This window comes from Camellia sinensis, chromosome 9 (genome assembly GCF_055761805.1).
Source record: "Camellia sinensis isolate YWXY chromosome 9, ASM5576180v1, whole genome shotgun sequence".
Lineage (NCBI taxonomy): Eukaryota > Viridiplantae > Streptophyta > Magnoliopsida > Ericales > Theaceae > Camellia > Camellia sinensis.
In genome coordinates, this window is record NC_138969.1 from 195,193,613 (window position 1) to 195,205,944 (window position 12,332).

At 35.0% G+C, this 12,332-nt stretch overlaps 1 protein-coding gene across 1 annotated transcript; it reads right to left on the reverse strand.

Moving 5' to 3' along the window:
- Nucleotides 1–8,960: 8,960 nt before the first annotated feature.
- LOC114277932 (acyl-CoA--sterol O-acyltransferase 1) lies at nt 8,961–10,413 on the reverse strand. Its single transcript, XM_082888333.1, has one exon. The coding sequence runs from the start codon at nt 10,227–10,229 to the stop codon at nt 9,027–9,029; it is 1,203 nt and encodes a 400-aa protein (XP_082744459.1). The 5' UTR covers nt 10,230–10,413; the 3' UTR covers nt 8,961–9,026.
- Between the last annotated feature and the right edge of the window lie 1,919 nt (nt 10,414–12,332).

Sequence of the window (12,332 nt, forward strand, 5' to 3'; positions counted from 1 at the left end):
AAGTTAGTATTGTTGTATCCGTAAAGTTTTTTCATGACATGATTTGATAAAAAAATTAGGTGAATAAGTACTTCAAGAAATACTAAATAATTAGAGCATCTCCAATGGTTTGCCATTAGAGCTGTCATTGCTATAATATAGCAACTATGTTGAAAAATGATGCTCCAATGTTTGAATATAGAAAATGCCAAAGCTTGTATCAAATTTGACACAAGCTTTGACAGCTATCATTTGTGCCAACTCAGCCAAAACCAACTATTTCCCTCACTTTCTCCCACCCAGCAACTGTTTCACCAATTTTTTTAATCAGAATTCACCAAAAAGAAAATTTCAATAAGTTTTTTTTTTTAATTTACCCGAAATTAGCAAAGTTTATTTTTATTTTATTTTATTTTATTTTTTATTACAAAATCAGTCAACAACAATCAATAAATCTCAGCAAAATCTCAAACAAATTCAACAAATCTCAGATTTAACAAAATTTTTTTAACAATTTCATTGGAGTTCAACAAGCAATTTCATAGCTCCAAATCTTAAAATATGAACAAAACTGAAAAATAATAAATACTGGATTTTGGTAGTTCAAAGTAGATCTAGTGGTGAGTCATAGCGTCGAAGGAAGCGGTGAAGATATTGCTGGCGATGAGAGCAGATCTGATGGTCCTTGGCTCAAAATCGGCGATCGTCTCTTCGATCTTGTCCAACGTCGCCAATCCATTCTAGGAGTAAGAGAGAGAGAGAGAGAGAGAGAGAGAGAGAGAGAGAGAATTGTGGGAGTAGATGATGGTGATTGGCAGTACCGGAGAGTAGAGAAAAAAGTGAGAGGGAGATAGAGGGAGAGGGATAGAGTGAGAGTGAGAGTAAAATGGAGAGGGATGAAAGGTTGGTCTTCTGCGATTAGAGGTAGACACCGTCGCTGATCGAAGAGAGGGGGAAGAGAGAGAGAGAGAGAGAGAGAGAGAGTGAAAGTGCGAATGAGACAGATAGAGTGAGAGAGAGAGAGAGAGAGGGGAAATGTTGGTCTTCGGCGATTTGAGGTAGACATCGTCGCTTATCGAAGAGAGGAAAAAAAGACATAGATGGAGACTAAAAGAGAGAGAGATGGGGAAATGGAAAGAGAGAGAGATAGAGAGAGAGAGAGAGAGAGAGAGAGTGGGCGATTTGGGGTAGACACCGTCGCCGATTGAAGAGAGGGAAAAGAGAGATAGATGAAGACTGAGAGGGAGAAGGATAAGGAATGGTGAGAGAAAGAGAGAGTGAGGACATAGTGGAGAGTCAAGATGATTCTGGATCATTCATCTCAACCGTTGGAAATGGTTAAGATGGGCGATGGTAATCTGTCTTTGGAAAGGCAAAAGAGCTGTTGTGCTCTTTTTGCTTGGAAAAAAAAAAAAGTTTAAAATCAGTACAAACAACAACTATAAATGTTTCGATTTTTCAATTTTTTTTCATTATTTATATTTGTCTAGTTAGGAATAATGTAAAGATATAATTTTTTTTAGAAATAATTTAAAAAAAGTCACAAAAGACAAAAAAAAAAAAAAAAATTCACTAAAAAACTTATATCTAAACAACACCTACAAATTTGGAAGGAAAGTTGGTTGAGATTTGCCAAAATAGCATGTGACCATTGGAGCATAATTGCTATAATTTGACAAAATAGCACTATTCATTACCAAATTATAGAAATGACAATGTTATTTTAGCAAACATCATTGGAAATGCTCTTACCTTACTTTGAGGGGTTACAATTATGAATTATCAAAATTTTATAGTAAATAATGTGTTATCATTTGTTTTAGTGTTGAATTTTAATTTCTATATATTGGAAGAATAAATTTATAAGGCACTATGTTGTTTATTAAGCAATTTGATAATAGTTTTTTTGTCAACTACCTATAATTAAATGCTAAAATGACTACTTTAAAGTTGGTACAACCTTGGGCCAAGGCTATTAGACTTTCAATGGCATCATCCAAATTTTTAATGTGAATTCAAAAAAAAAAAAAAATATTAAAGTTCCATAACTTGGCACATGGCATCCACTTGCATATATATACAAAATATTTGATAAATATTATACATAATTTCATTTATAATCACTCCATATCCTTTCTTTAGATACAAGATATTAGTAACCATTCACTTTATATTTAGGATTAAGAAAATTTGGTAAGACATGAAAATATGGGATTAAGATTTCTGCCATGGATCTCTTTGTAATGATTTTGTTGTGATATTTCAATAGTCTATGTTTAAAATTAAAGCACAACTATATCATTTTAGGATACGTTGGTTCTATACAATTTTATTTTAGTTTTAATTCAAATCGTTAGATTATGTAATTTTACTAACATATCTTGTTGATATAAAAAATAGAATAAGATCATTACCGGAAAACTATAATAGAGAGATAATATGATTTTAATTTATGATTTCCCTCTATACAATATAAATAGTATATAAGTTGGTTAGTTATTATATTAATCTCACATGAATTGAGTAAAAAACTATTAAAATTTAGATTGTAGAAAAAAACTAAAAGTTAGTATTTTCTTTGTTTTTTCCTCCACATAATTGAGGAACTTACGCCAAAAAAAAAAAAAAAAACAAAAATTAAAAGTGTTAAGTCAATGAAAGCAAATTCAATCTTGGTAGGTCACATGTGGCACTCATAATTACACGGTTACACCAGCCATCATTCATCACCAGCAGAACCATTTGATGAAATTATGACACAATTCTCAGTCTAGCTTTTTATCTTTTCTTAATGGCAACAACTTTATTCTTCAGCTTAATTGAGGAATCTTGCTCATTGGGTCCGTAGAGTGATGCATTTAGATGTTCTGGGTCGCACATGCTCCACATTGATGTATTTAATGAGTCTATAGCTTTAGCCAATAAGCTCGGATAATCTTTGAAATTTTCATATTAATTTTATTATAACTTAATCGGGAGTAGTTAGTTGACTCATCTACATATTTTTTATTTGTTCTTTTCTTGGTGTTATAACAAGATAAGTTTTGTCAAGCCTAGTTGGCCAGCCTCATAAGTTTTATTTTGATAATTTTAATTTTAATTTTTTAAACTATAATGTGTAAATCATTTATATAAAAAAAAAGGAACGATCCGAAAATCCTAATTACGTTAGTTCATGACATTTATTTATAAAAAAATGAACAATAAATAGTATTTGAAAAGTATCTTATACTCAATTGAATAATTCTGAATACATTTGTCATACTTATATACAATGAGCCTAACCAATATTATAACTGATCTAACAAACTCTAACAAACTCTTGTAACTAACTCTAACAGATACAAGAAAATATTTTAGCTGATGGCTCAGCTAAGTTGAGCCGTGAGCTATAGTCTGAGCTGGTTCTGCAGCAGATGTTTGAGCTGCTACGTTTGAAGCCTAAGCTGCTTGAGCTGTTGCCTCAACCTGAGCTATGATCCTCAACATTTCCCCGCAAGCTGATGGAAGGAGGAACTGACATCAGTTTGTCTTTTAGATAGGAAAAATGAGAGACAGATAAAGGCTTGGTGAAAATGTCAGCCAATTGATCAATGGTGAACATAGTGTAAGACAAGTTGTTTAGCAAGCACTCGATCGCAAACAAAATGACAATTAACCTTAATGTGTTTAGATTTGGAATGAAAAACAGGATTAGAAGCTAGGGCTATAGCAGAAACATTGTTACACTAGAGAAGAGGAATAGTAGGAGAATCAATACAAAATTCCTGAAGTAACATGATAAGCCAAGCTAGCTCTGCAGCTGTATGAGGTAAAGATCGATATTCTGCTTCTATGGAAGATCTAGACATAGTAGCTTGCATTTTAGCTGACCAAGAAATGAGATTAGATCCTAAAAACACACAATATCCAAAGGTGGATTTTCTGTCAACTGAATCCCCAGCCCAATTTGAATCTGAGTAAACTTGAAGATCAAAAGAGTTGGGTGTATATGTAAGCCATGAGAGAGTGTACCCTTAACAAATCGAAGTAATCTTTTGACACCGGCATAATGACCAACAGTGGGGTTATGCATATGTTGACAAAGTTGATTTACTTCATAGGACAGATCAGGTTTGGTAATGGTTAAATATTGTAATGCTCCAACGATACTTCTACAGATAGAGGGATTATCAAAGGGCTGTTCTGAATTAGGAGATAAACCAGGTTTGACAAAGATAGGAGAAGAGCAAGGTTTGCAATCCAATATACTAGCTTTAGTAAGTATGTCCTGAGCATATTTCTGCTGAGAAAGAACAATAGTGGAACCTGATGTATTAACTGATATGCCAAGAAAGTAGGAAATGAGGCTTAGTTCTTTCATGGAAATGCTTGATGCATTTTAGTAACAAGATCCTGAATGTGAAAACCATCACTGCCAGTGACCAAGATGTCATCAACATACACCAATAAGGCAAGAAAGATGGACCCAGTCTGTTTAATAAAGAGAGAGGAATCACACTTGTTGTTCTTGAACCCCTAAGATAGCAGAAACGAGGAAAATGTGGAATACCATGCCCTTGGTGCTTGTTTAAGGCCATACAAAGCTTTGTGAAGATGACAAACAACCTAAGGATGAGCAGAATGTTCAAACCCCAGTGGTTGCAACATGTAGATCTCTTCTTTAAGGACTCCATAAAGAAAAGCATTAGAAATATCTAGTTGCTTAATTGGCCAATTGTGATGAAGGGCAAGACACAAAAGAATTCGAATTGTTGGTAATTTGGCAACTGGACTAAATGTTTCCTGAAAATGAAATACCTTTCTGCTGGAGATAGCCTTTTGCGACCAACCTAGCCTTATGCCTGGCAATAGTCCCATCAGAATTTCGTTTAATTTTGAACACCCATTTACAACCTATGGCAGTCTTGCTAGGAGGAATGAAAACCAGAGACCAAGTCTATTGGTTTTTGTAAAGCTTGAAATTCCTCCAACATAGTTTGTTTCCAAAGGGGTGTGAGCAATGCCTCCTTATGAGTATGAGGCTCAATATTAGAATAGGAAGGAGAAGAAGCAGTTGTAACAGTAGACAATGCAGCTTTTGATCTAGTAACCATAGGATGCCAGTTAAAGGAAAAAGGAACAGAAGGAACTGAACCAGAGGAAGGAGGAATAGATAACTTATGTAATTGAATGGAAATAGAGTAAATAGGAATAGAAGACTGAGGTGTTGAAGAAAGAAGAGGTATAGAAGACTAAGATGGAGGAGAACTAAGAGACACAGTAGCAGAATTGCTGAGAGGAGCAGACATATCAGTAGAATGGCTGAGAGGAGCAGAAACAGAAGTTCTGAGAGGAAAAGTACTGAGAGGCATAACAGCAGAATTGCTGAGAGAAGTAGGCACAACAGCAGAATTGCTGGGAGAAGTAGAAACAGATGGAAATGAAGGAGATTGAGAAGACCAGAAGAAAGACTGAAGGAAAGGCAACTGAGAAGAAGAAGAAGAAGAGAAAGAAGACAAGTGAGAAAAAAGAAACACTTGCTCATTAAACAACACATGTCTTGAGAGATCAATGGTGCTAGTTTTTGGGTCAAGACACCTATATCCTTTGACAAAAGCATGATAGCCTAAGAAAACACACTCAACTGATTTGGGCTGTAATTTAGTTGAGGTATAAGGCTTGATCCAAGGAAAACATTGGCAGCCAAACATCTTGAGAATAGAAAAATCTGGAAGATGATGAAATAAGGTTTCAAAAGGTGTTTTGTAAGCCAATTTAGAAGAAGGTAGTCGATTAATGAGATAGGTAGCACAAGAAATGGCATCAAACCTGTAATGGATAAGAACAGAAGAATGATTGAGTAAAGCAATGGCAACTTCAGTGAGATGCCTATGTTTGCGTTCAGCTACACCATTTTGAGATGGTGTATAGGGACATGAGTGTTGATGAACAATGCCTTGAGATACAATGAATGTCTTCATTTTGTTATTAAAAAATTATGTGCCACATCTGTTCTAAGAATCTTAAGTAATGTAGAAAATTGTTTCTCTGCATAAGCTTTGAAAGCAAATAATTTATCATACACCTCACTTTTGTAAGACAATGGATATAACCAGGTGAATCTACTAAAATCATCCACAAAAAGAACATAATACTTGTAACCAGAAGTGGAGGCAAACGGCCCCCAAACATCACTATGTATTAAAGCAAGAGGTTCATTAACAGTGGAATTAGACAGATGAAAAGGTAATATATGACTCTTTACAACACAACAATCAACACAGTCTTGAAGATTTACAGAAGTAGAAGTTCTTAGATGTAAATGTGGCCTAAGATGTTTAAATTTCAAAATACTAGGATAACCTAGCTTATTATGCCAAACAGTACTAGATGGAATAGAAAAACTAGAAAGCACTTGAGTAGCTAAACTGGTAGGAGCTGCTGTAGAAGGAGAATGAGTAATATGAGCAGTAGATAAGAAGAAATGATACAAGCCATGAAGATTAGAGCCTTTGTGAAGCACTTTCTTCATAAACTTGTCCTGAATCAGAAAATGAGTGTCATCAAAACTAATAATGCAATTGTTATCTTGAGCCAGTTTTCGAACAGAGACAAGGTTAGAAGATAAAACATTTGTATGAAAAACATTATTAAGCTTAAAGAGATGATGATGAGTGGGGAGAAGACCTTTACCAGTATTTTGAATAGGAATAGTATTACCATCGCCTATAGTAATTTGATCATATCCTTGATAGGGCTGATAACAACTGAAATGACTAAGATCGTTGGTCGTGTGATTTGTTGCTGCAGAATCCAGGTACCAAGGAATGGGAACAGAAGAAGATAAAGGAGACAGAGAAGCAGATGAAGCAGTAACAAAAGCTCTCGGTTGTTGTTGGTGATGGAGATGGTTTGATTGTGAAGGCTGAAACTGAGGATCCATGCGATGCCAACACTCTAGGGCTGAATGATTGGATCCTTCACAGATTTGACAGAACTAAACCTGATTGGATCTGTCTTTGCCGCGAGATGAACCAAATCTACCACCAGATCCTCTGGAAGATCCATAACCTCTGTAACTACCTTGATTACCATAACCTCTGTAATTACCTTGATTATAGGTATGGCCACCTCTTTCCCCTCTAGAATCAAATCGACGATTCTTTAACTGTAGAAAATGCTATAGTTAGTTCCGCAGATTTCTTATGCTTGGATTCTAAAGGAAGAGCCTTAGAACATAACAAAGATGAGAGATCTTCCATGGTAATGACATCTGGTCGAGCATGAATAGTAGTAGAAAATGCATCATACTCAGATGGAAGACCATTTAGAGTAATAAAGCCCAAATCTTCATCATTTATGAAAACAGAAGCCAGAGCTAACTTACTGACTATGACCTTGATCTTTGATAGATATTCTTCCATTGTATTGGACTTCTTGACAACACTATTCAGTTTATTTTTCAATTGATGCACATGTGATCGAGACAGAGATGTAAAACACTTCTACAACGAAGTCCAAACCTCAGAACAATGATGAAATTGAAGAATAGAAGAGTAGATCACAAGTGTAAGAGTTGCAGTGATGCAACTTAGCAAGTGTGTATCAATCATGGTCCATTGAAGAAATTTTGGATTAGGAACTACACCACCTGTTAAATCAGTGATTATAGATGAAAGATATGTGATTAATCCATCCATATAACCAATAAGATTGGTTGCTCGGAGAATTTTTGAGATCTGTGTCTACTAGATGATGAAATTCGATCCATCAAGTTTTACTGTCACAAAGGATGACAAGTTGGAGATCAGCAGACTCAAATTTGAAGAAAACGAAAAAGATAATGGTGATGGTGATGCCATGATGAAGTTGCTTGTTAGAGCTCAAAGCTTTGATACCATAAAGAATTTGTGCTCAAATCATATCTCATACTCAATTGAATTATTTTGAATACATTTGTCATACTTATATATAATGAGCCTAACCAACACTATAACTGATCTAACAAACTCTTGTAACTAACTCTAACAGATACAAGAAAATATCTTAGCTGATGACTCAGCTAAGTTGAGTTGTGAGCTACAGTCTGAGCTGCTTTTGTAGCAGATGTTTGAGCTGTTGCGTCTGCAGCCTAAGCTGCTTGAGATGCTGCCTCTGCCTGAGCTATGATCCTCAACAGTAGACTATCTATTTTTTTGAGAAACAAATGTAATAAACTAAGGTGATTACGGTTATTGGATCGACTTGATTTTTTTACTGATGATTTACATGTTGTGGCCAAGAAAATGAACGGTTTGGATCATTTAGACAGAACTTATGAGGAGCCCTGCATGCCGAAATAGCACAGTCCAGTCCACAAGATAGACTAGAGACAAGTTGTGTCCATTGTTAAAATAACTTCTTTATGCGTATATAATCTGATGATAAATTTGAATACAATTCTCCTGCATGTGATGTGTCTACCAATTTATAAGACTTCATACGTGAGAAGGTTGTATTTAATTTTTAAATTGAATTAAAAAAGTTAAAAGTTTCCCTGCTAAGAAATTGCTAATATGATACATTCAAAAATAATTTAGATTGACCATGACACTTTGTTTAAAACATTCAGGATCATAATCTCTACCATTTATTTAAATTGACCTTAAGCACTTATTACTATAGAAGACTAGGGATATTATTTATTCTCAGTTATCATAATCTCTTCCATTTAATATGTTTACATTGACCCTAAGCACTTATTACACTAGAAGACAAGCATGATTGTTTAATTTCAATTCTTTCTTTCAATGCAAAATCTAATAGTTTTTTAACGTTTTAAAGTCAACAATCAACATATGTCTGAATTATAAATATTAATGCTAAAAACAATGATTAAAGTGTACCAAATAATACGACACAACAAATGCATATGTGATTTATCCTTCAACTTGAGACGCATTTAAAATTGTATATGTTAATTTTTCTAATATCAATGCCAATGCCAATGCCAAATATCATTACAAACAAGAAAACAAAATCAAGACAATTTTATTATTAGTTGATTTGATGAATTATATTGTAATCTATGAACTAATTAGATTGAAAGATCCAAATCTAGAGACTCTACCAAAAACAACCTTCAAAAACTCTACAAATGCAGCAGTCTCTCTCTTAGCCATAACATCGGCATTAAAGCGTAAAACCGGCGGGAAGAAGAGCCACAAACCGGTAACCACCACGAATGCCAGCGCCGCCGGGCCAGACACCACCGTCGGGACCATGAATTGTCCCTTTAACGCTTTTTTAATCCCAATTTCGGCAGCCAAACACACCCCATGGATGAGAAAGAAACAACTCACCTCCCATGTGGGTTTCAATCTTCCAGTATAATAAAAGATCAATTCATGCATCACCCCAGACACAATAAATGTTGCTAGTACTGCTGGAAGTGGGGCCCACTTTCGTCCGATCAGACGGGCCGAAATCGAGCGGACAGGATCGTATACGGTGGGGCGCAGGATACTGGTTACCATGAGGTTCCACCTCTTGCCCCAAAAGTCTTGGAGTGAGGTAGAGAGGTATGGTTCATCGAACTGTGGCTCGAGCTCTAACCGAGCCAAGGCTCTAGCCAGGGCTGCCATCATGGCTAGCACTAGCTCTAGCATGAAGTAAATGTGGAAGCAATAAAGCACCAAGATGATCTTGGGATGAATATGGTCTTTGTACTTGTACACTTGCACAAGCATAGCTACAATCATGATCTTTGTAGCATAGTTTAAAGGTGATTTATTGCTCTCTTTGGTGGTTTGGTGAGATGGGAATGCCTTTATTTGTGTGTTTTGAGATTTCTGATCTTCTGTCCGATTCTCTCCTGTCCCAAACCCTTTATTTGTTACCTGATCAGAGTCAGAGAGACAAATCATGTTCTTTGCCAGTGATTTAGGAGAGTGGGACAGAAGATCTGATTCTTGAACCTTGATGGGTAAGGTAGAAAAAAGGATGAAAAGTGGCAAAGAGATTGGTGGGTTGGAGGAAAGAGGTGGTTTTCCAAAGGCAAAGAGGAGGAGCTTGAAGTTGCCAAGCCATGCTATGAAGAAAGCAGTGGTGGCTCCAAGGTGGATGGTGGTGAGATTGAGAGGGAGGTAGAGAAAGAGGCAAATGATGGGAAGAATAGCAAAGAGTCTAGTTGTACCTTTGGGGATAAACTTACCTATGGTGTGACAGTAGCATAGAGAAGCAAAGACTATGATCCATACCACTATGAAGTTGTTGATCTCTCCTTCCATTACTCTTCTCTTTTGCTTTTCTCAAAATGTTCATAAAAGTGGAGAACTAGAAATTCATGGGTGGTTTTTATTAGGTGGTTTCAAAGAAGTGTGAGAATTTTCTTTGAGCCAACATTGGGGACAAAAAATGATATATACCATGGATTTCTATTTTGTCTTGCAACACTGGAAGAAGACCCTTTTTTTGTTTAAAAATAATTATTTTGAAATTAATAAAAATATATAATAACTTGTCATATACTTTGATCAATAAAAAAAAGAAAAGAAAAGAAAAAGAGGTAACATATAATAATTTATTAAAAAAAGGTCATAGGCGGCTCTCGGGATTGTGCAACATTGTTGACTCTCTTTGGTAAGAGATGATTTTGTCCAGGCAGGGCCGGCTTTCGCCCACTTTGGGGCCCGGAAATTAATTAAAAAATATTTTAAAATAATTTTAATTATTATATTAATTTATAAAAAAAATCATCTAAATTTAAAAGATCTTGACAAAATTTAATGAAGATTCAAAATTAATAAGAGAAAAAGATGATTGTTTAAAATTAATAAATGATTGATTTTACTTTAAAAAAAAAAAATCAAAAAGTCTATTGATTTGATGAGTTATTTGAAATTAATGGATGATTATTTCTCAAATTTATGGATTGTGTTTAGAATACGATTAATTATGTTAGTTATAATTGTTTCTAGACAAAAAAATCAAATTTAAAATTGAATAAATCTTACTTATGTCACAATAAAGATTGAATGGATCACTAATTTTATCCATTGAAAAATATTTAGTTGATAAGTTGGATTATATAAATTTGATTAGCAATTTTACAACTAAAAATCCGAGAAAGGTGGTGTTTAAGTGATATTTTGTTACAAATTATTTACTTTTTATTTAGTACTTTTGTTTAGATTTTTAACCATTTTTTTATTGTAAACTTTGCCATATATGTAACTAAATTTTATGTCCAAAAAAAACATGATGGATAATCTTTTAATTACAATTATTTTTTTCTTAAACGTATAGATGGTCCCTTATCAGGAACTCGCTTCGAGTCCAAAAATTGTTAGAGATGGTCCTGGTAGGAACACAACTTATCAATTTTGAAATAAATTTCAACATTCTTCTTAAAAAATATATATATTTTTTTTCATAAAATTAAATGAAATATATAATTTTGAGACGGTTCATTTTTAAAGATAAATCTAATCAAATGAATTAAATATGTGAATCGATCAAAAAAAATAAAATAAAATCACAAGTTATCTAAATACAAAAACTTATATAATGAAAAGTTAAATTTGTCAAAATAAAATGATTGTGAAGCTTCTCTACAAAAATCTATATTGTGGGGATATATTTTCTGAGTACCAACACGTGGTATGGTGACGCCGACGTGTCAGCCGAGGTGCCACGTGTCGTGGTAGTTGTGTCGAGGTTATTTTGGCTAGGCCGAGGTTATCTCCGAAGATATCGGAATTTGAGATAAGCGGATAAAGGACAAGAGTCCTAGATAAAAGAGAAGACTTTGCTAAGATAAGGATAAAACTCTTAGGGAGTTTATCTTTATCTCTTGAGGAATCCAAAGTAAGTACTAAATTGAAGTCCATAGAAGTCAGGCTTCTAGTAGGACTTGGATTGAGTAAACTATAAAAGAGAGGCACCCCCGTGGGTCTAAGGTACACAGTTAGATACTCAAGCTTGTGAGTTTCAGCACTTGATTATTTTAGAGAGATATACTGACTTGATCGTCGGAGTGCCCCCGGGTGGAAGAGCCACCACCGGAGTCTTTTCTTTCTATTACAGGCTTGCTGAAGCCATCTATTCTGCCAGTGCTCTCCAGCTGATTACTAGTCGGGCAGTGTGGTCAGATTTTCACCCACACAATTTGGCGCCGTCTGTGGGAATCTTAGAAGAATAGATGGCCAGTAACGGACAAAAGGAAAACATTGGGGGCGACACTCCTGCTGGGAGTGGCAGACCAATTGATCTTGACTTTGAAGGAGACAACCACAACACAGAAACTCATGGCCAGGGCCACGGAGAGAAAGACGTCGGCCAGGAGGGCAACACTTCAAAGAAGACAGACCAAGGCAAGTACTATAACGAAG